This window comes from Ips typographus, linkage group LG7, assembly GCF_016097725.1.
Source record: "Ips typographus isolate SLU linkage group LG7, UJ_Ityp_2.0, whole genome shotgun sequence".
Classification (NCBI taxonomy): domain Eukaryota; kingdom Metazoa; phylum Arthropoda; class Insecta; order Coleoptera; family Curculionidae; genus Ips; species Ips typographus.
Window position 1 is genome coordinate 4,067,587 of NC_138428.1, and position 24,300 is coordinate 4,091,886.

The window sequence follows — 24,300 nt, forward strand, 5'->3', positions numbered from 1 at the left end:
GACGTGGATGCACTTACGACTCAACGTATTTAGTTCAGAAAAGGTTCATTAAAGTCAGAATTCCACTAATAAAGTTCACAAATTCACTGGATAACCTCACTTTCGATGCCGACACTTGGGCGCCAATTGTAATGCTAGATTTTGCATCAGTTTGTTGTGGATTCATACACCGAAAGAAGTACACAGGTTTCACCTTAGAACGGAACTTTATTTGCTAATTGGTGCAATAGCAGCCTGTTTTTAGGGTGGTAAAAGAACAAAACTTATATATATGTAAAACAACAGTTTCATGACCTGCATATTATATTTTTTGGTTGACGCATGACATAGTCTCTCATTTGTCAACTGTCAAAGGGGGGAACGTTCAGTTCATATACTGATGGGTTGTTACACAATTATGTTTTTTCAAAATGCTAAAAAATACAACCAACTGGCAGAAGTGCTACTCAGATTCTTGATGCTGTGGTAGGCGTTATATTGGAAATGTTTATAGCAAACGAGAAAATGAGAAGAAAAAGGGAAGTAGATGAACTAGATACTGTTAGTTCTCTGCAGTTGTAATGTTTTCCAACTTTAGAAACTCTTACCAAACGCCCAGAAAATCCACAATATCATGTTCTTGACATGATTCCATTACTATAAATACCTACCATATTATCCATGAATTCTGCACCGCCATACTAAACAGAAACTGATAAATTTGCTTTTTACCGCTAAAACTTAAAAGATTATATCATTTTTTTGCTACGTACTTATGTTATACTTCTTGGGAACCGCAAATTGGTTGACACAAACAATTAAGTAAGCATCCTCTACAATTTACACTTATTTCAGTGCAGATCCATATGAGTCCTCCAATTTCCTCAAGTTCTTAAAGTATTAAATTCTAACTTTGAGACAAACATTCAAAAACTTTATTAACAAGCCGGTTTTAACAGTTTGATGATTTGTAAAGCTTAACTTAGCAAATTCGTCCTGATTAAGCACACCATTTTTTCTAGTGGCTAGTAGTAGTAGTAAAGCAGAAATTTCTCAAAGTCTAAATGGATAACATATAAAAACTCTATTTTTTAGAAAAGAAACTGTCCTTTAATCACCTAAAGTACAATTAATTGGTCCTACACGAGAATAAGAACATATCTCTACACATTCCTTGTAATTATAACGCTTTCTCAAGTAGGCAGGCACATGTTATTCGTTCCCTAAAGTTTTTAATTGTAAAACCGTTAACAACAAATAAGAAGTTTTAAATTCCAAATACAAGACAACTAAATCGGTTTCAGCTAAACAATAAATCGATATAAAAATATCTATGTAATCAATATACCTATAAACAGCAGAGCAGAGAGAATGTACACTTAACAGAGAAAGAACGAGCTGATTGCTTACGTAACTAATACATAAACAAAAAAAATTATCCTCAAAAATATAAATTAAAAAAACTCCGTCATAACATCACTAGAATAATAATATATCTGTAATAAGGGCGTCTCACTTCTAATAGCAGTCTAATTCGACCGGAACTAGCCTAATTAGGATCTTATAACGGAACGCCCGTCCAAAAAAATTTTAAAGCGCTTTCTATATATTTTTTTTTAATTTAAATTGACTTGTAATTGTTTACATGTGCCTGGTGTTGCCAAAATTGATCCCCGATTGGTTGGCTCCCTTGTTGGACCCCATTTGTAGCCCAATGATGGTCTGTCCAGCCTTCAACTTCTCCTCGGAGAAAACTCTTTCGTTTTTCTCCGCTTCCTTAGGTCCGATGCTCGGTTTTCCGAATTTACCCACCTAAAAGTTATTATATTACAGCTTTAGAAGATTATTCATTGTTTGGTTGGATTTAGATATGGCAACGTGCATTAAACTGTTATTTCGGCTGCAATTAGTGTTATCGCAATACTGAGGATTAAGTTGTTGATGAATTGGTGTTGAATTGCTTGATAAGGTAACCGAAACAATATTTAGCCGATATCCTAAAGTGTCGTATTTCCATGCTTTTCAAGTACAAAATAATTTTTGTTTGATTGAAAATCTCTTGTAGCAAAGCTTTTAAGTATCTACTCGTATAGGGTATACATTATGAAAGCTCTTCCAGATGCACTCGAGTTAATGTGATCTACTGTATTAAAAGATTATGATCCAATTGTAAAAGCTAGTAGTAGACCTACATCCTGGACGAGAACATATCATAATAAGCAATATGTAATGTTATTACTCCATTAAATTTTGTACTATCTATACTTCAAAAAAATCACATAATACAACTAAATTAAGTGATTCACGAGTCTCTTAACCGATATTTTGTATTAATAAAATAGAGTAAAAGCTCTCTTGATAGTAAAATTTGGGTACGCTTAAGTTTCCAAAGCAAAAACAATGACTTTACCACTCAGGACAATGGGCGGTAAAGTAATAATAGACCAACTAGTTGTTCAAGCTTTTCCACCCTAAGATCATTTGTGATCTACGTAATCTGTTTCTTTTAGCACTTGATACGTAAATGACTATTAAAAAGCTTAATAACATCCTGCAATTTTGAAGGTACATTTGAGAGAATCATTTGCAAAAAATTACTGAAAATTTTAAGAAGTAAAGAAAGGAAAGTTTATATAGACCTACCCCGTCAAAGGGACAACTCTGAAAATAGGTATTTTGTATGTTTTATGAGTTAAACCATGCTAAACATTAGAAAATACCAGGTTTTTCTTGTTTTAAACAAGGGAGAAAAATATCTTGTTTCAGTATCGACCATAACACAATTGAATTTCAGAAAAGTTCTAATACCCAAGGAAATTTTCAGATATGCAGAAATGCTTGTTTAAGAGGAAAAGTAAAATCCTATTTAAGTACGTATATTATAGTGTTTCTTTAAGTCAATTTCTCTTCTGCTCTTTTTAGGATCAGTAAGTGCAGCCACTGTAATTACTAGTACCTACTTTATGTCTAAAAGTTCCCTGTTCCTTAGGTAAATACTACATATCAGTCAGTTCTTCATGAAGTATTAACAAAACTTCATTGATCCCAAATTGTTTGGTAATAAAACAAAAACACAAAGACTGGGTAAACATATTCAACACCAACAAGACAAAACCAACATGCAAAATGATAGTGTTAACCAAGATACATGCATTTTATTGTGTACATCCCAGTCTTTGACTTCAAAAACCCAGAGATCGTTGTTAGCACTTATATACCTAAAAAAACCCAACAGACAACTTATGAACTAACTTTTCGGCCCAAACTCTGTAAACAGATAACCACCGAATTGAGGTTCTGTCTTTCCCACAAATCAACTGTTTGGAAGGTTTCTTGGGCAGGAACACCGAATTGCCTAGCGGCTTCGAGGAATGCGTTGATGTTCTCCATACACTTGAAGGCCATTGTGGTCTGGTTGATTTTCTTTACCGAACCAGGTTGGATCGAATTGGCTAACCTAAAAAACGGAGAGAAAAATTAGTAATTAAAAGGTTACAAACCGCCAGACACTCTTCATGTAACATTCCAGGGACTGTTACACGGTTGAGTGAGTCATTTTGCCATATAAGTCGATAGATTTCGCGCTCGGCATGCTAATGATGATGATGATGTCATCGATTAAAAACTGGTCATGGTCGTCTGATAAAAAGCCATTTTCAAAAAGGAAATATTTGTGTTAGTGGTATTGTACGCGGTGATGGATGCTCGAATCGAATATAGATAGGAAATTATGTGCTCAATATGAAAAAAATGCTTTTTAACTTAGAAAGGTGAGGAGGTCAAACACTTACTTGCATAACAAAGTTCCGTCTTTCAACACTTCGTAGAAATTGTCCATGTCGCCTGCAGTGTTTACGTTCTCTCCCGTTACGCTGTTGATCCATTCTAAGGATTCAGCTGCTAGTTCTTCGCTGTATTTGGCATTAACCTAAAACAAAATTTTATTAGAGAAATAACATTAAATATGAGGTTCAGTACATATTTTTTCTCATTAGTATGCTGTATAAGTTCAGAAACCATGGCTGCAATTACACAAATAACCTACATGTTATCAGAAAATGGCAATTTATAGACAATTGATCGTAAAACTTAATTAAAATTTTATTGAATTTCAATCTAACAATTTAATCTTGTTAGGCCCTTTAAGCTAGCATACTGATTTATTATCGTAGTTTTTAACCAGTAACATAATTGTACTTTTAAACATCTTGTACATCACGCAAAATACATGATTCCAAATTGGTTAAACACCAATTTATTCAACATTTCTGATACCAATTTATTGACGCAATTGTATTTTATTACATTCGTTACTCCAGCTGAGCATTTATTGATGTGATGATTTCGGTGGACTGATTGGATGTTCTCTTACTATGCCTGCTAAAAATAAAGACACTTTACCTAATCAGCCAATGTAAAGCTATTGGTTATCCAACTATTTCAAATATTGTCTTAGAGTTATCAATAAAAAATTATTTCTTTTAAGTTTAATGATAAGGTTTATTACTTGTTTTGCAAAACTTAACATTTAACACCACATTCTTGTTGCCCCACTCACTGAAATAATAAGAGAGAGAATATTGTACTCATCAGTGAAATTCAACTGTTAAAGTTTCTAATAGTGTTTCTGAATTGCTAATAATATGCTGTCGAGTACATAATTACTTTAAACACCTTCAAAATGGTTAAAAGCTTTGCAAAGAACTGTTCTCCTCTTCTAAGAATAGTTATTACGTTTGAATTTATACAGTGTCAGTCATCAACCGCATAAAGTTTGCATGGTTCTTGGAATGATCATTCAGAAAAGCATAGATGGACATCTTTTCAATTCTAACAGCTCAGCACAGAAAAATGATATCAAAAAAGAAAAGAAATGAAATATAAGTTGATAGTACTACAACAAAAAGAGAAAACGACACAGAGAATTAATATCATCATTCCCATAAAACACTTGCAAACTTCTTTTCTTCTTCATCATTAATATGGTACCATTAAACAATGGATGCATATCTAACTTCTCATTTCCTGCTCCATCACTGAGTTTCTAATAAAAATGCTGACACATATGACGCAAAATAATGAGACAGAGGACAACTCAAAAATAAATATTACAAATTCTGGATGATCGGAACACCAAACCAGGACATGGTAAAAATAACATCTGACATGAGACAAAAGAAGAGAATATTGAGAAGCAATAACTGACATACTTAAGAAAACTAAAGAAGATTAGAAAGAACATCCAAAACGACAAACTACTCAGAACTATAGCTAGAAGTTGTCAGAAACTATTGCTTTTCTATAGAAGTATTTGGGGACACAAAACTTGAAGAAAGTAACACTTCACCAATTCACCATCATACAGAATGATTGAGGAAGAAAGTTTTTAAAAACCTATTTTGAATGGTTTGTAGCTAAAAGTGTCTTTACAAAGTCAAATGATTTACCAACAGAAATTTGTTCACCCTCTCTTATGGCAATATATAGAGCAATTTTACATATGAGAGTGTGAAGGAAGGAGTGGTAATGAGTACGTAAGGGAAAGTTGTAAACATCGATTTTGTGAAAACAGAGACATCCACAGACCAGACATAATTTTGATATTTACGATTGAAAAACAATTTAAGTGTCTGCTTGGGGGACCGCACCTCAAACTAACATGTTTTAGACGGGTCGTTAGCGAAGGCCTACAAATTAGGAAGCCACAAAAAAAATGCACGGGGGCCCTTCCCAGAAACAGCCATTAACACCGGACAAACGACTTTTTGGCCCACGCTCCTGTTGATTTTTTTATACAAACTGGTTAACGATTGGAGTGACCGCAGCTGCAGCTGGTTATGACCTACAGTTAGTGCGTAACTGCAGCCAGCATCCAGCTGAAACTGGGTCACTGGGAATCGATTTTCTTTCCAAATGTTTGTTGTGAGAATGAGTTATTATAGAAGACACTTTGATTTTCTTTGCTCACGTCTTCTGCACATGATTGAGACTGAATTACTTCTTAGTTTGTTGAGTGTTTTGTTTAGATACCAGTATTAGAAGCTTAATGAACCCTAATAAATGCCGTCTGGCCCCTAATCGAATTAACAATATAACGAAAACAGATGTTATATAGCTGTGGGGCTATTGAAACGGTTTTTGAAACAGAGTGCAAGCCCATAAACGGAATGTAGCACGATTCGTCTTAAAACGTTGTGTAATGGTCGAGACTTTTATTACCCACGGTGTTTTAAACGGTCACCTTTGCCATATGGGTTTTCGACTGTTTGCAATTCGAGCTAGCAACAAAACGTGTAGAAAACAAATATTCCACATGGTTGGTGGAATCAAGCGCTTCATTAAAGTTCCACACAGGACGTTTCAGTCCAGTTAAGCTAGCAATTAAAAAATTAACAGACTATTTAAATTTATTCTAATGATTTCCTTTGGAACCGCACTTTTAGATTACAATTTACACTCCCAAAAGGAAGTCACTCGGTGTGTTACGTTACTGTAGGAGGTGTGACTGAAATTCTAATGAAAGGTGCATGGTATTTGTTGAATCAGGCCGGGTCTGTTTAAAACCTTGAAGAAAAAATATAGGTCTTCTTGATAAATAATTACCAGATCCAGGAATGCTAAGTTAAATTTAAATAGAGTTTACAACCAAACAAAAATACTTTTGTATTGTTATTAAAGCTGATGGTAGTTTCATGGCCAATTAAAAATTGACTTTAATGATCAGCAATTACAATACAATAACACCTTCATAGTTTACATTTAACTATAACACAATGCTGTTTTTTATTTAAGTCCGATAGGGTAGTAATGGAATTTAGCTAGAATACACCAGCACTAGTTTCAGTCAGAGTCAACCCACCCAAAAACAAACAGATAAGGAATAAGAAGTAGTCATGACTTCAAAAGAACACAGAAAATAAAACTTGAGAAGAAAAGGTAAAATAAGAGAAAATCCTCCTTTCCAAAAGTACTGATCCATCATTCGTTTATTTTCAAGATAATAGATTCACATTCTTTTGCGATAGTGGGGTAAATAGACGTTATGGTAAAATAAGTCAGAAAACAGACAACATTAAGCTGAATCACTACTTTAGTGATATGCAGGTTATATCGGTTCCAAATGAATTGTCAAACCACTTAACTGCATTCTTCTTACCAAACTTAACCATGAGAAGCAAACTGGAATTTGTAGTAAAAAACCAAAAATTTTAATAACATTGTTTTTGTACGCACACTCACAATGTAATCACATTTCATAGACATAAGTAACAATTAACCGGCTATTGTGTTACGTGAATAATTCTGTTATGTTTTCATGCTATTTCTGATTAATGACAAACAAAACACATACCTAACCAATTCATCTGGTTATCACGGATTTTAAATGGTTGAGTCGGGTGCTAATGTGATTTCGTATTCAAAATGACTGATTTAAGAGGTATTAAGTGAAAGATTTATAGCAGAACCTATTAAGGTACCATTTTTGAAGAAAGAAACGATGGAATGTTCAGTTAGTTTTCAGAAGAACTATTAGTTCTTGATTAAAATGATTAGCAGAAAATGTAAAAGATACTTCTTTGAAATATTTTTCATAAGGAAGCAGGATTGCTTCACTTTTTTGCCAAACCACTGGATTCGGTTAAAATTTCGCTAGTGTAAGGAAGTGCAAATCTAACCAAACCACACTTAATTTTAGATAACTACAATTAATTATCATTCAAAAAGTTATATCTTTTCAGCTTTATCTCATTTTGACATTAAACATTTTTAGTGTGGTAAGTTTGACATTTGCAGACGACACCACCGTCCTAACCAAATTTGCTGAACATAGAAGAGGGTTTATTTTTTTTACTTCCAATGAAGATCAATCTGATAGTTTTAAATGTACTGTGTTATGAATATGTTACTAAGATGTGCTTCATCTGCTGACCCTCCTGGATGTTGCAAAAAACCTGAGCTTCTCCCAATGCCAAGTGTGTATACTTTGCTATTATTTAGCCCAACTAGCCATACGAAATTTTACCTTTTATAGCAAGTTCAAAGTATGAAAATGATAATTATAGACAAAATATGTCAATTTTCACGTGTCAATGTACGGAAAAAGGAAGAACTTGGGAAGATGTTTCATTCGTTTTTGGTATATCAATTTTGGAAGCATAAGAGTTGTTTAACGCTTTTATTGATGTTTATATCTGCACTTGGGATACAACCTACCTAAGATAAATGGAAGTACCTAGAGAAAACAGTTTCCAAAATAACTTCTTCTTTTCATCTTGTGAGACAGTGACAAAAATGTGGTGAAACCAAACTGATGGCTATGAGAAACATCTTTTCTTCTAATACCCAATAAAACTGAAAAGTAATTCTAAGACTAATAGTAAAATTACTGATAAGACCGATTGCAAGTAAATTTGTAGAATATTGTTCTATCAACATAATATTTTCGTAACCAGAAATTCATACTTTGTGACAGTGTTGCCTATTTCACCGTCACAAAATGCTTTCACATTTTTTTAGCATGAACAAAAACGGCCAACCGTAAGAAATTACGACCACATTAATTAGGCAACATTTCAAAACTGCCTGGTTACTGAATGATCAACTCCTCTTCTTCATGGTCACGATTCCTTAGTAATAAAAGCAATGACATCATCGCGGATTGTACTGATATACTCACTAAATTTAGACAACTTTTTCTATGTTATATGACGAATCATTCTCTAAGTATGTTAGAATTCTAAAGTAATGAGAGCTCGACAAATGTCCCATTGATAAGCAGCAACTGATAGCGATGGCATAACGTTTATAAAAATAATCCCTGACCTCATCGATTGTCGGAAAACGTTTATTTGCTTTTCGGTTATGAACAAATAACGATGTTTGTCGCTATAACTCGTCATTGGTTGTAGTTTATACAGTTGGGTTTCAAGTACCCAACGTTGCTTCGTAATCGCATCGATTACAAATTCAAATTGCTCTACATACATACATAAGTTGCATATCAAAAGTGGAAATTAATGCAAGAAAAAGACATACGAGGCCAAGGTCCTTGAGATCGGGCTAGCATGTCGTTACGGACTTTTAATCAGCGACTTGTCCCGTTTATTTATGGCGATTTTGGTACTGCCAGTCAACCTTGCAAGGTTCGACCATATCTGGGTTTGTGACTAACTGGTGCCTGAAAGACGACCGGTTTGAAGAAAACTGCGGTTTGCAAGACAAACTGTAATTCTAGCTTTTTTACTGTCTTGGGAGGTACAGAAATGGAACCAATTAGAAAATGTCAAATATGTTGTTTCTGCACACCTCGAAATGATGTGTAGTAATATCACCTTTGCGGAAAATTATGTTGTTAAAATTCCCTCAATAAACTCTAGTAATTAAGAAAAACTTGTCAAATTGCTTTAAAATCTATTGAACACAATTCTAAACGTAATGCTTCCTAATTGTTACTACTTGAATCACCGGCAAATTTGCATAACCGTTCAAAATCTACCTACACACAATTAACTGCAGCAATCAGCGTTTCTTCAACTGCTCAATTCGCTAAAATTATTATTATTAAAACCAACTCAGCACAAATCGAATTAATAAAATGTAAATTATAAAAGCGAAACCGGTAAAATAAAACTCTTACTTTTCTCTGCGTTTCCGCAGCTAATCCGCTTTTACTCGCTCTGCACACTTCAGGACCCATTTTCTTCCACAAATTTTCCAAAAAACACCTTTACTGAGATGAGAACACGAAAGGCAATGACTAAAATTCGCATCTGGCTCCCAATTACATTATACCCCACCCTTCCCCCCCTCTTCAAGTGGGTCAAGTCCATGTAGTCCTTAAAAGGTAACAAACTTCTGCAAAGCTTATATGATATGGAGGTGGACTTGGCCGTTAAAGTGTAAATATACGAAATTGTTTTGGGCCAACCTGATTAAACACTGGACCATAACGGTCGTTAATATGGTAATGCGTTTTTTTTTGGAAAAATTCGTAAAAGATGTGCATACAAATAAGCTTTCAGCAACTGGATGCACACAACTGTAACTGATCGAAAAGAACATAATTGTTAATTTTACGCTTATAATTTTACTTCATTTGAAGTACAGTATAGAATAGTTGAATTGTATTTAATTAACTAAACAATTTGCAATTTTTCTACTTATTCTTCAGTTTTTGTTTGTTTTTTATCAAGTTTCACATTTGTTCAGAATATTCCAACTTTTTTTTATTCAGTAGTGAATATTGGTTCATCAATGTGCTATAGTATACAGACTACTTGGGTTTTTCTTAACATGAATTTCATCACGTCCAAATAAGCCTAGTTTTCTATACAGAGAGCTAAAAATTTCAAAAAGAATATACAGAGGAAATTAAACAGAGGGTCTAAAATGTTCTGCAAATATCTGAGAATTTCTGTTTTTGTTATAAACGCCAAAAACTATGAATATACTGTTTTACAAACTTTTAGTTAATAATACCAATATTTTTTGGTGGCAACTACCGATTTTACTTATAAAAAAAACTATAGCTGATCTCTTGTGTGATGTGTCATATGATATGGTTCAAATTGGCAATTTATTGAAAATAACAGCTCAAAATTCTCTGTAAAACACTTCTTCACGTGACATCATTGACATTTTCCAACAAATGAGCATGTGACACTGTAATGCCGTCACGGAATTCCCTCTGACTTTCTAATCAATTGTTGATTGATGTTATTAAGTCCCTTGGTATCTTAATTACTATTAACCCAGATATACTAGGAATTTGTTTAGTTGGTATCATAATATTGTTTAAGCATATACAGTGGGTGTTAGAAAAATGTATTTTTTCTTCAATACCAAACTTTCTTGGGTCCAAAGGTACATTTTGAGAACTTGTCAATGACAATAACCATGACGGTTGACGAACTCTTTAGAAACGTTAGTTAATAATAGTATCTGATTTTCTGAGGATTTCTTGCTTTACGAAAATGTCAACGCAGGATTGTTATCAGGGGTTAGATCTGGGGAGCGGGGTGGTCAACCAATCCAGAAACACGTCACTCAAAGACAACATGATGGACCATTTTCAAATTAAGTCTTAAGGCATTTTTTTTATTCTCACTGTAGACAACACTGAATAACTCACTATTTTCTTTTTAGTATCAGGTGGAACATGCAATGTACACAAGCCCTTATTATGATTTGTTTTGTTAAACAAACTTGTCACGAATTTGTATATAGGTCAAAGAAGGGGCGCGACCACACTATAATGAATTAATAATGTTGAAATACAATAACAAAAGCAAAGGCCGATTGAATATATTACAAAGTTATCGCATTGTGGCAACCTGCAATGATATAATCCTGCACTGTTCCAATTAGATAGAAAGCTTTGTACCTACAAGAAATACGTCTTTAAATCGCATGATGAGTTTCACTGAAGCATAGGTAAAACACAACCGTCCCCTGTTCACTTTGATTACCGGAAATTAAAAAAAGGCATTATAAGTGAAGGGGGGTATCAGTATTTTGGATATACTGGACACCTGTTGGAATGTCCAAATGATTGTTTCAGTGTATAAATGTTGCGTTTTTGGTGAGTGTGTTTCTGTAATAGAATTTCAATTTTACTGAAGTATGAATAACGTTTAGGTAAATTTGTTATCCTGTGTATTTAGATGATATTAATATAAACTTTCACAAACCAAAAACACTATAGAAATAAACTTACTTTTCGTTGGGCTTCAGCAGCAAATCCACTCTTAGTAGCTCGGTTAGATGCCATTATTCAATTTATGAAAAAACCGGTCTGAACTACAACTTCCAAAAAAAAAACAAGAATTGGACACACCGGTCGCAGTTCCCTTCTCTACACGACTCGCGCTGCTAAACTGAAAGCAATTTGAAATTTACGTTCCTTGTTTGGTGCAGGTTTCGTTTGTCTGTTTCATGCTGTCTTAACCGGTAGATAAAGACAGCCTGTATATGGCTTCGACGCCGAATCCACTAGAAAAACCAGCGGAAAACAACCAACAACCTACCTAAACTTGTCCGTCTATGGCCATTGATACACCAACGAATTGGCGGACCGTCATTCATAAATAAGAGCTCAAAAACCGGCACACCCTGTATAAAGGTGTACCTACTTGAAATCTACCTCCGAATAAAACCGGTCGAATAAAAAAAAAACGGTTTTTGCCTCAAGGTGGCTGCAACAAAAGAGTTAGGTAACCTGCTGCTTGTAAAACTTAGGGGGTCAATGAGGTCGAAGTCCGGATAGAGCTGGGGATTTTTTTAGTTTGAGCCCTTAGCAGTTTCTACTATTCAACATTTCTAGATTGTAAACTGTTTAATTAGGTGGCCAAAAATAAGTGTTAGTAGCGTAACATTATTATCTTTAAAACACCCTGTTAACTCTCTCAATAATCAAGTTTTGGAATGCTTTACTAAAAACTAAGAAATTCAGTTTCCAAACTAGGTCTTGATAATTTTATAATAACTTAGCATATTTGACATTTTCACTATACATACGCTATACAAGGTGGACGAAAGTGTTTCAGATAATTCAAATGAAAATTGTCGAATTCTGACCGGATACAAACATTTGTACAAATTGCTGTAATGAATCCCTCTGTATATGCTCAACTAATCGATTTGTAATAAAATATAGTAACTACTAGTTTGTAGTCAAAAAAGAGAGATCACAGCCCTAGATTTTCCTTTCCCTATAGTAAACACTTTCTCCTACAAAAAAAAATAAATTATTTGCACGATTTACCAGAAACACAACAAAACATACCATTAGTCCCTATTGACTAGTTGGTGACCGCAATGTATACAGTCTTATTCTGTATAACCCCGGAAATGTTGTCATAGATACGTGTGGCATTGCCATTACCAACACACTGTATTGTTTACAGACAGATACAAATTGACATAATTTAACCTGTTCATTTGAGCTATGGATTTGGATAATGAATTCGAATCAGACGATAGTTTCTTTGACGATCCGAAAACCACAAAAAAAGTACCACCGCCAAAGAAAAAGACGTTGGAGGACATTTTTGGCCTACAACCAGAGTCAAAAGCACCTTCAGAGGCACCAAGTAAACCTAAAGTAAGTATTGTATGCCTCACAAGATTATAAGTTTCTAGTTTACATATAAAAGATTTAGATGTACAGCAGCAAATTTCAGGATTCAAAAATCGTCTAAAATGTGCATTTATAGGTCCACTTTGACTTAGATGAACCAGCTGATGGTGCTGAAACCGCAGCTGAAGCTGCTAAACCGAAAGCAAGTCTCGAAACTCTTAAATCCAAAACGCCCGACTGGTTAAGTACTTCTGACGATGCTCCGAAATCTTTACGAAAACTGGACAGCCTGGACGATGTATTGTCATCGAAATCGGACAGTAAACAATCGTTCGGTATACTGGACGATATACTGCCACAACGAAACCGCAAACCTCCTCAAACAAAAACACCGTCTTTTGAGGATATCTTAAAGGACAGCAAAGCAGCTAGTGAACAGCCACCTCCAGCGATTAACACAATTTTAGAGCCTACACTAGGACCTCGAAGAGGACGTAGAAGCTCAGGAACAGGGATTACAGACGTTCTGGGGCTTTTCAGTTCTGAGCCAGAAAACAAAAAGAAAGAAACACCTGATTGGTTGGGAGGTAGCAGTTCCTCAACAGTAAACATTGCCCCTCCTACGCCTGCGGAAGTAAAACAATCGGAAGCTCCTACACCACCACCACAAACCAGTAAACCCACACAAGAAACTCCTCAAGAACCAGACAACTTCCAAGCAAACATGTCTAATTTACAGGCACAAGAATCATTTCTCCTTGTTTCACTTCAACTGAAAAAATATGAGGAGAGATTATCGGAAATTAAAGAGCAACAGCATGAAATACTCAAAAAACAGGAAGATCAGTTTGATATGTTTCTCGGTAAATACCTAGAAAAGCAAAAAGGTATCGAACAAGAGATGTTTTCGCAACAAGAACGAATCAATGATCACATTAGGGCAATGGCCCTTGGGGGTTTCATGAAATTCCCAGATACTTTGCCTCAACACTCAGAAAACGGCGACAACGAGACTGTAACAGACCAGCTTGTTAAAAATCTAAAGCAACGTCACCAAGAAGAATACTTTCTTATGGAGGAGTCATACAAGTAAGTCATCATCACCTAATATAAGTCACATCCTAATACTACTATGGTTCTCAGAAAACAAATTTCTTTGCTGGAAAAGGCCTCAGAAAGTCTGGAAGAACGCTTGAACGCCGAAATTTCCAGCACCACAAAGCTGTACGAAAATAAGTTGACAAGCTTCAAAGAGCAACACAGTGAAGACATACAAAACTGGATGGATAAGGTGAAAGTATTGGACGCTTCTTATAAAGAAGAGTTGGAAAAAGCCAAAGAAAACTATTCGCGAAGCTTAAGAGAAACGAAAGATGAATTTCTGGAGCAACTAGAACGGTTCAAAGAGCAACGCACTAGAGAGAATGAACTGGTAAGTAGCGGCGCTGACCTATCCCAGAAGCTGAATTTGAGCCTAAACAAATTGGAGAAACAAGAAGAGGTTTTGGGTGAACTGCAAGATAAAGTTGTTAGTGATTATGGTGTTTTAAGTTTAGCCAGGGAACGATCTCTGGAAGTTAAAGAGAGTGAGATAGCAGGTAAGTGTCTAGATCGTTAAAACTTTGACTATACTTAAAAGTTACAGCAATGAGGCTATCTCTAGAGAAATGCAGAGAGCAGGCAGACAAAGACAGATCGCAGTTGCTCGGACTAGTCAGGACATTGGAACAGAAAATAGCAGAACAAAATCGGAACGCTCAAGAGGAACGCTGGGCTTTACAACAAACCGCAGCTACTGTAGCTGCAAGATCAGCTGCTTTCGATAGGGAGATTCAGTTCAGTAGAGCTGCTCTAGAAAGGGAAAGAGAACAATTGCAGACCCTAAAGCAGGCTTTGCTAGCTGAGCAAGAACGGGTTACTATGCAACTAACTGAAGAGAGACTAAAACTTTCAGCAGAAAAATCCCGGATAGAAGTATCCGCCAAGCTGGTGAACAACTACGAAGTGGAAAAAGTGAAAACAGAAGCTGAAACCGCCGTACAGGTGGCCAAGGAATTAACTGAGAAACTTAATCTGGAACGAAGCTTTGTGCAGAAGCAAAAGACTGAGTTGGATAGCTTTAGGTTTGTGGTTGAACAGGTATCAAGTTGGTTCTAATAATAACAAAATTTCAGGAACAAGTTGTTGGAAAAAGAGAAGCAGTTGCTTGACCGGGAAGAGCAAGTGGAGGAGACCAGAAGAGAATTAGAGCAACACAAGGAAAGAGACCGTAGGATGGTGCAGGAAGCGCGACACTTAGAGCAACGCTACAAGGACCGTTTAATGGAACTTCAAGCTCAAGCTTCGTCTTTAACAGAAAGGGAGAAAAAACTGGCTGAGGAAAAACTACTGATATCCAAAGAAAGGTTAGCCTTGTATGCGTCTCCCAAACCTCCATCAACTAAAAAGTGTACACTTTGTGAGGCTGAGGCTAACAGAAGTGACCCAACATTGTTTAGAATCAGTGTAAGTCTTCCAAAATTACTGTTTTTAGGGCAAAATGGAATTTTTGGTTTGTACAGTCTACAGATCTTGATGCAGTTCGACTACGTCTTGACAACACAGCTGAAGAAGAGTTCAACAGTGAAGTAAGCAGGGAAAGCGATATCAGCGTACACCGTTCTAAAATATACTAATATTAACCAAATTATGAAGGTTAGATAAGATAGGTGTGGTTTGAATTAAAAAAACATTATTACATAAAAATTATTGATATATTGGGATAAGTGACAAACATTAGATTAGGTTAAGAATAAAAGTTTAAAAACTATAGTGTGTTACTACTAGTACACTGGGGCTGAGAACTTACAAAACTACAATTGACTTCAACTTTGTATCTTAAGTAAGGGTCCTTAAAATTAACAATGCAAGCATATTAGTTTTGTTGGAATTTTCTTTGGTCTTAACTACCCAGTATTAACTTACATAGATTAAAAGTGATAATTGTTTCAAAGACAACGAAATAGCACCTCCTCCTTATCAAAAAGATGAAATTGCGGGCCTAAAATAGCTAAACAAGCAACTTAAGAACAAACATAAATGTCAAATATCCAGAATGGATCGAATTTAACTTCGAGCATATCCAACAATAATCATAATATACGTGAAAATGTTGACAACGTCTAAGTATAAGTTCAAAGCAGCGAAAACATACTCCTCAGGAGAAATGCTGTACTTATGTTTGCCACCCATCATTATTTGGGTGTCATAGACTAAAAAGGCCGAAAAAACCAGCGCACCCAATGAAGCATAAACCAAATGAAGTATCTTGTCGCGGATAAAAATGGTCATAATTCCAAACACAATCAAAATAATGACAGCAACTAGCAAGATACCACCCATCACAGTAAAGTCATACTTTGTCTGAAACGCAAACAACGTTAAAGCCAAGCAAACCACCGCAGTGATGCCAACTGCTATCAAAACAGCATCTTGAGCAAATCTGCTAGCGGCCACTCCCAGTAAAAACCCTTCGGCAATGGTGAAAAGGAACAAAGTTATATAATTCATGGGAGCCTTCCTTCTGACCTCCCCGCAGCAAATCAGAATAAGCAAAGCCACGACCATAATACCTAAAGCTACATATAATAAGCTGGGTGTCTGGTGGACGAACCGTTTGGTGTTGGGTTCGAAGCACAACAATCCTATGAAGCCCAGGGTGATGGTCAACTGTACCATTAGGATTGAATACACTTTTCGAATGAAGCCACGTCGGATGCTCTGGTCGGTGAAGTCAAAGCCTTTTACCTCCCCAACTTCAGTGTCGGAATCTGTAAACTCAAAACTGTGTTAAAAAATAGAAAAAGCGGATTTTTATAAAGTTACTGTGCTCAAGTTTAAATGTGTGTTATGAGAGAAAGTGAAAAAGTTAGTTGTAGAAGATATATGCTGTTAATAAGTTGAAAAAACACATCACACACTACCAGTAAGAAAAGCAATTGAGAAAACTCCATACTAAAGCCTTTCTAAGAACTCAAAAACCTTTAATAAGCAACTATCACTAAAAATTAAAATAAACCAAAACATGATAAAGTGCTTAATTACTGATGACGCAACCAACTCCTAGTGATATGTTTAAATATGGTACCTACCAACAGAAAGAACAAGTTTTACCATAAATTTTGTAGTATTATCCTGCAGATTAGGCACATCACTGTTACAAACATTTTTAAAAATTTTGCTAGAATAAACTTCAGGTTCCATAGGCTGTCCAGTTTCCGCAATAGTTGCCAGATATTTATTAGAACATAGTCATTAAATCATTCATATATTTATTTTGGTTTTTGAATAAATTAGCATGTTAAACCTAAAAAGTCCTGTATCTGGGAAAGAGAAACGTTATCTACAGACATGAATTTATTCATTCACTCTGTATATGCCTGAAATGTAAATTTTGTTTAAATAAAATAAACGCTTATAACAGGTCGCCCAATAACCTGCTGGCAAATGAATGCAAAACTAAATCTAGGGCAATTTTAACTCTATGTGGATTAATTAAAGATGCATTTTTTTAATAAACAGTTATATATTACTCGAACAATACATATTTGGTAAAGTTACAATAAGTAGTATTAAATACACCTAACATCTAAGACATCTAGGGTGCAAATAGTTTAAGACACCCAAATTGAGGCATTGATTAGATTAGATCTAGATGGCACCAATCTTGTGCCTATATGTAAGCGTTTATAAATTTAACAGTGCAAGCTTATTAAGTCCGTTAAACTTTGCTTATTTTCTTTTAAAGATAATAAAAACTCTATCATGTTTAGTGAAAATATGAAAAAGTAATGCTGGCTCCCCACTGCCTCCAAAAAGAATGTAATCTCTCTAAAATAAGATCTTTAGTAACAAAAACTTTTTTGAAATAAAATTAAAAGATTAATCACGAGCATGTCCGATTATAGCCAATATGTACATAAAGATGTTAATAATATCCAGGTATAAGTTCAAAGCAGCAAAAACGTACTCTTCAGGAGAAATGCTGTACTTGTGCTTGCCACCCATCATCAACTGAGTGTCGTAGATTAAGTAGATAGAGAAAATCAATGCGCCCAACGAAGCATAAACTAATTGCACAATCTTATTGTGTACAAAAATGGCGACGATTCCAAATACCATCAAAATAATGACTGCAACCAGCAAAATGCCACCCATCATGGTAAAATCATACTTAGTCTGGAAGGCAAACAGCGTCAATGCCAGACAAACCGCGGCAGTGATTCCAACAGCCATCAGAACGGCATCTTGCTGATAATAGCTGGCACTTACTCCCAGTAGAAAACCTTCGGCGATGGTGAATATAAACAACATTATGAAGTTGATAGGTGCCCTTCTTCTGACTTCTCCGCAGCAAGCCAGAGTAATCATGGCCACGATCATAACAACCAAAGCAACAATGAACAAGCTGGGATTATTTTGGACGAAGCGTCTAGAGTTGGGTTCGTAGCACAACAATCCTATGAAGCCCATGGTGATGGCCAACTGCACCATCAGGATCGAGTATACTTTTCGAATGAAGCCGCGCCGAATGCTTTGATCCGAAAAATCAAAGCCTTTGACTTCCGGGTCTTCGGCACCATAGCCGCCATAACCTGTAAAGTCAAAACGGTGTTGACAGGTTGAACACCATGGTTGTCTTTGTAAATTGTGCACCCCACTAACCAGGTTTACATGCAAATTACCTGAGGGAAAACGCTGTTAAATGATGGCAGTAAAACTTACAGAAAGGAGAAAAGTTTTGAAAGTTTGGCAAGCCGATAGTATTTTAATCATAAAAAAGGAATCATACTAACTATTATTCGATCTCTTGGAAAGATCCAATGTATTGTGCATAAAATTTTGACACATTGGACCGTAAAAAGGCTCTTTATACATTTTCATATTTTTTCCCCGTCTATGAAATGACCCCATATTCAGATTTCGATTTTGGACCATAATGAACAAGTGTTAACGGTTTAATATTTTGGAAAATGTGTGGCCAACTGTCGAATCACTGTCAAAAATGGTGCACAATGATGCATCACCACATACAATATTGCATACAATAGAGTATGTTGCCAAACTATTAAAACTTGTCCATAGCATTATATTAGTTGTATGTGGTGTTTAAAATAATATGTTCTAAGAGTGCAAAAAAAGTGGAAACAAGTAAAAGTCTGCTAGGATAGATAAAATCAAATTAGAAACCATTTTAGAAACCAATTTTTATTTATACAGGATGACCAAAAAAAGCCATTTTTATTAGCCAACTTTTTTAAATAGAAAGCCCTTTTTTTGTAATTTTATTACATTTCTATTTTCTATATATTTATTACAGTTCTACACAAAATTCTAATCATTTCTGTAGCATACCCTATACTTATTTTCAATGATTCTCGATAAAATGGCAATCAAATAACCAAATAGTAAATAATGTCAAACTGAGCTGAACGTAATGTATTAATTTCTCTGCATTTTTAAGCATAATTTTCAATTCTATAGGGGTATAACCATAGGGTATGTTGTAAGTTGGCCTTGATATCATAACTTTTTTTGGGTCACCCTGTAACAGTAAATATAATATAATAAACGCCTGATTTTTTAAAAATTATTACACGATTGGGAAAACCAAAAAGACAGAAGCTATTTATCTTAAAAACTTTTTTAATCCATATAAACAGTACTCATAAATAGAAATACATTAAGTAAATTACCATATTTCGTTATAAGCAGTCACTTAGTTCCAACATGATGGCGCACCATCAATTTTCAAAATAACAGTCCTTGAAAATAACTGTAAACTATTTTACAGCAAAATATGCATCTACGGAAAGGTGGATCACCAAAAAAGATGTAAATCGTTTATCTTTTTGTACTATTTACGATGAGAACATAGCAGGCCGCACCTGAAAATGTAGCGACAAGCTAAGTAACGGCCTCTTGGGTGTGCCATCAGTACCATAAAGAAGGCAATAAGTCCAACGAAGATGAGGACATCGATGTACAAGTGTAAAACGGTAGAAACATAGTTCTTTGGTGAAATGCCGGTCTTGTTGTCAATGATCTGGCAAGTACGGAAAATGAAAACTACGCCCAAAATCAACAATGACGTGTACAAGACCGGAATGCGCTTGTTAGGGTCGTTAGGATAGAGCATGTCACTTAAAGGATCGTTAGGATAGAGGTTATGAATATGTATTACAAGAAAATAGGAGGCGACCAACGCCACAAACACAACAAGAAAACCTGATAGGAAGTTAAAACGATACACGCTTTGAGCACTAAAAAGTGCTAACATTAATGTTATAAATGATGTTATTCCTACAGCAAATAAAGCAATGTAAGTCTGCAAGTAAATCGACAGAAACGTCAATGTTAATCCCAAACCAGCAGTGAACATTAAGAGCCAAATGTAATTGCTAGGAAACGAATTGCCACCGAAAGATGTCTTGACGATAATCGGAATAATAAGCAAGAAACCAGTTATGCCCCATGCTGTTGTAAGTCCATTTTGGATGTTCGAGGATAGGGTCTATCCAGTCATTCTTGCGATGGAGCAGCAATAATATGATTCCGACTGTCAAAAGTAGATGTGCCGTAAAGATAGCGTAGACTTTAAACACAAACTTCTGACGGCTAGTTTTACTATGGAAATTGTTGACAATAGGGGCTCGCTGAGGTACTTGTTCTTGGACTGGTAGTTGGGGTATCTGATTCTGTGGTTGTTGTGCACTAATAAACTCACGTTGCTGACGTTTATTAGAATCAATGTGTACCGATGTTTGAAAATTCCTAGGAACTTTAAAAAACAATATTCAAACGTTGAAACTTGCAAACCAGAATGTTACTACTTACTTGTAAAAACTTCGTTTTGTCTAATGTTAGCCATTTTAATGTTTTGCTAAATATGTAATAAATCACTGGAGCTCAATGAGTAAATGCCACGATTATATCACACAAACACATCTGATATTCTATGCTGCACCACTACAATAATTGGAATTGCGATTATCAAAAAAAAATCCAATTAGATAATTTTATTATCAAATAATTAGCTGAAGGGTCTTCAAACTCTTCAGGTTGATATTGTTTCGGGGAGTTTGCTATTTCCTTTTAAGACAAAAGCACATTAGTTTGTAAGTTTTAGACTCGGTTTTAGCATACAACATCAACTTAATGTTTTCATTAATTCAGAGTTGTAATATTTACAGAGCAATAGTAAAACTTTTGTTAGTGAGTAGACCAGATACACTTATTTGGTATACTTGTCACTGTTTGTTAACTGTTCACAAATTCTAGCAAACTTTTACAACCATGTTGATAATATAATTGTTGTGTAACGACACTTGTACTCAATTCTGTGCTGACTGTCTCAGTCTAGCTTATGGAATTGAGTACAGACGCCACCAGATGTTGCACACACAAGTATCTTGTTTTTGATCCAGTTGATCACAATGTAAAGCAGAAAAAATAACTGTGTAAGCAAGGCGGAAAATAAACCGATTAAGAGAAAGAAAAAAACGAACCCTGTGCTGACATAGTATTAAAGGGGTATGCTTCACCTTGGTTTGGATAGCCATCTGTATTGTACCCTGGGGGCTGGAAACCTGGCTGGGGGGCGCTTGGATAACCGCCCGCGGGCGGGTAACCGCCCTGAGGGTAACCTCCTTGGGGGTAGCCCCCAGGAGGCGGTGGGTAGGCTCCAGGTGGCGGGACGTAGCCCTGTTGTTGTTGACCATACGGTCCTGAAATTTTATGACTATTTTTTAAACCACCTGGTTCCTTCCAAGTTGAAGAAATATTTACAAATGTATGCCAAAAATGTGACTTACCTGTTAGTACCAACATTCCTAATTTGATAACATCTTGATACCAACAGGCAGAAAAACTCAGTCATTTTACAAATGATTATAAATAGAGTTTGATGAGCAAAATCTTTTCTACCAGCTCCCTCAAGATGGACAAATCAAATTATCTAAAATGATTGAGTTTTTTGCCATAGAATTTCATTAAAGAAGTGTAAATAACCTTAAATTGCGCCAAGGCGCTTTGCTGGGATTACTTACCTTGATTGTATGCATATGACATTGTGGATGTTCAACGATCTGCAACAAAAGAAAATGCATTAGTAAAGATGTATTACAGTTCAATAAAACTTGATAAAAGACTTGTATGATGCCTAATATGGGGTAGGTAATTCCAGGAAGTTGGGATGAAGGAACATAACACAATTTATATCCATTTTCTATGGGGTTTCATGTGGTTCCTTATCAATCACTGTAAATGTTTGGCCTATCAGTGAACAAATTTAAATTAACTACTAGTCTATTCTCCACAAAAAAACCCTCAACAATTCCAGGAAAATTGATAAGCAAAAATGCTTGGCCAGGTAATGACATGATCCTTTTCTCATAGGTTTGAAATAAATAAGAACATATATTTTGGCCAACAAGTGTTCAGAGTAGGGATTGTTATCAATTCAGCAAAGTACATTTTATTGATATTGCATGTTTAATTCATTGAAAAACTCAGGTGATTGTGTTTTTCATGGAAAAAACCATAAATGGAATGTATTGGTCATTTAACATTTCACAGGCTGTCAATCAACACAAAAGCGGTAGTAAATAGAAACAATATGAATATAATCTCAGTAGGTATACCAAATATTGCATATAATAAGTACTAATTTCAGTAGATTATTTAATTTTTGGTTTAGAATAAATTTGAATTGTAATTATACACAGTTATTCTCTAGACGTTTAGATTATGTGGTATATTTTTTCAATTTCAACCTACATTTTTGAGAGGGCTAGTCAAAATAAAGCAATAAATGTTTATTTCTGACTTGGTTGGTTGTTTCTTTTGGCAATTTAGTGCTACTTAATAGTATTTAGCTACTATTTTATGAAGTGATAAAACTTTACTGATTATGGCATTTCTTAAGTGCCTGGAACAAAGAAAAACTATTTGTACCTTCCAATTTCATCTCCTGATTTCCTAAATCTGATCTACTGGTCTCGAAACTTGGTAGTGTCCCTTCTTGAGTGACCCTAGAAAACAAACACTTATCCCAATTTATGGTTGTATTTGTTGGTTGTTTTATTGTTTAATTAAAATTATTTAATGTTTTATGAACATCAGTTTGTAGTACAGATACAGATAATGACATCATAGTTCAGTAGTGGTTTTCCCAAATATCTTTAAAGCTTCCATGTTATTTTATCAGTGTAAAAATATCAAAAAGCCCATAATCTGCTTGCTTATAGGTATAAAATTATCTGCTTGTTCTGTATGTACAGTTGCTGTACCTTGCTGTTAAATTTCAGTTTTAAACTCAAACCAGTAAAACCTTGAATTACTTGCATCTGTAATTCAAGGTGGTTGCATTTTGCACTTTTCAACTCAAAATTGGACCAAAACGACTTTTAGTTTCCACTTCATACAAATCATATCCAAGGTCATATTATCTGTTTGCCTATCTTAGATACTTAGTCAGTTTTCTCAAAATTAGTACTTAACCATTAGTTAATTATCAATGGAACCTGGCTCTGGCTATTCTATTGCACTGTTTACTGTTGTTACCAGTGTTTTTAGTACTACAATTAGGTAATTTGCTGAAAGGCAAGTTTTAAGGATTTATCAAATGATATTAAAGCAAGGTTGGGTTAATATCTATAAATTACTTCTCATAGTAATAAGGAGCTGTGCTGATATATCAAGCTTTAGATAAATAACTGTAGCAATAGATACAAAGTTAATATCATTGCACTGAGTTTACCAACTTTTGCCCAAATGTTTGCATAAAAATACAGCATATTTTCTTCAAAACTAGGTGCCCTTTATAACTAGAATCATTTAAAGGATTAATTGTTCCCCTATAGATCGTAGGGTAAACGTTAACATAAGGGGGTACGTCATTTTATGGTGGATTTGTCTGCTCAACTAAACAAACATTCTCAAACCCTTGAAATACCTTATAATATGTTAAATAGAACACTTACCAGAAGCTGTACTCACTAGAATATTTACACCACAATTTTTTCACTTAATAGGGCCTAAGGCGTCAAAAATTCGTTCGATTATCCCAATGTAAACTGAACTGGAACAAATTAGCAAAATGAGCAAATTATTCTTTCCTACTTTCCGGGAAAACACTGTGGAATTCTCTTGACATGCGTCAAAGTTAAGGGTGATTCACGCTCTTCAATGACAGATGACAGTTG

General features: G+C 35.1%; 3 protein-coding genes and 1 long non-coding RNA gene across 13 annotated transcripts; 1 reads left to right on the plus strand and 3 right to left on the minus strand.

Annotated features, from left to right (window-relative positions):
* Positions 1-1,066: 1,066 nt before the first annotated feature.
* Positions 1,067-11,861, minus strand: Chd64 (transgelin calponin-3). Of its 3 annotated transcripts, none has more exons than XM_081983736.1 (4): positions 11,696-11,861; positions 3,771-3,907; positions 3,232-3,436; positions 1,067-1,791 (listed from the first exon to the last, which is right to left on the minus strand). In XM_081983736.1, exons 1-4 carry the CDS (start codon positions 11,747-11,749, stop codon positions 1,621-1,623), a joined length of 567 nt encoding a protein of 188 aa, XP_081839862.1. In that variant the 5' UTR covers positions 11,750-11,861; the 3' UTR covers positions 1,067-1,620. The 3 variants fall into 3 exon arrangements, with proteins under 3 accessions (XP_081839862.1, XP_081839861.1, XP_081839863.1); XM_081983735.1 differs by lacking the exon at positions 11,696-11,861 and adding an exon at positions 9,617-9,747; XM_081983737.1 differs by lacking the exon at positions 11,696-11,861 and adding an exon at positions 3,958-4,111.
* An 847-nt stretch (positions 11,862-12,708) lies between these two features.
* Positions 12,709-15,866, plus strand: LOC145731766 (uncharacterized). Of its 2 annotated transcripts, none has more exons than XM_081983720.1 (6): positions 12,709-13,081; positions 13,194-14,146; positions 14,201-14,655; positions 14,703-15,180; positions 15,232-15,462; positions 15,591-15,866. In XM_081983720.1, exons 1-6 carry the CDS (start codon positions 12,926-12,928, stop codon positions 15,730-15,732), a joined length of 2,415 nt encoding a protein of 804 aa, XP_081839846.1. In that variant the 5' UTR covers positions 12,709-12,925; the 3' UTR covers positions 15,733-15,866. The 2 variants fall into 2 exon arrangements, with proteins under 2 accessions (XP_081839846.1, XP_081839845.1); XM_081983719.1 differs by having other exon boundaries at positions 12,719-13,081; positions 15,232-15,562; positions 15,619-15,866.
* Positions 15,789-24,258, minus strand: Lfg (Glutamate NMDA receptor-associated protein 1 lifeguard). 7 transcript variants are annotated; one of them, XM_081983728.1, is made up of 5 exons: positions 24,079-24,248; positions 23,051-23,127; positions 22,144-22,182; positions 21,604-21,822; positions 17,864-18,690 (listed from the first exon to the last, which is right to left on the minus strand). In XM_081983728.1, exons 3-5 carry the CDS (start codon positions 22,163-22,165, stop codon positions 17,978-17,980), a joined length of 954 nt encoding a protein of 317 aa, XP_081839854.1. In that variant the 5' UTR covers positions 22,166-22,182; positions 23,051-23,127; positions 24,079-24,248; the 3' UTR covers positions 17,864-17,977. The 7 variants fall into 7 exon arrangements, with proteins under 7 accessions (XP_081839856.1, XP_081839858.1, XP_081839854.1 ...); XM_081983730.1 differs by lacking the exons at positions 17,864-18,690; positions 23,051-23,127 and adding an exon at positions 15,789-16,866 and having other exon boundaries at positions 24,079-24,258; XM_081983732.1 differs by lacking the exons at positions 17,864-18,690; positions 23,051-23,127 and adding an exon at positions 15,789-16,866 and having other exon boundaries at positions 21,640-21,822; positions 24,079-24,255.
* Positions 19,405-21,590, minus strand: LOC145731775 (uncharacterized). The gene is made up of 2 exons (XR_014178873.1): positions 20,933-21,590; positions 19,405-20,876 (listed from the first exon to the last, which is right to left on the minus strand). It is a non-coding gene; the product is annotated as an uncharacterized LOC145731775 (long non-coding RNA).
* Positions 24,259-24,300: the final 42 nt, after the last annotated feature.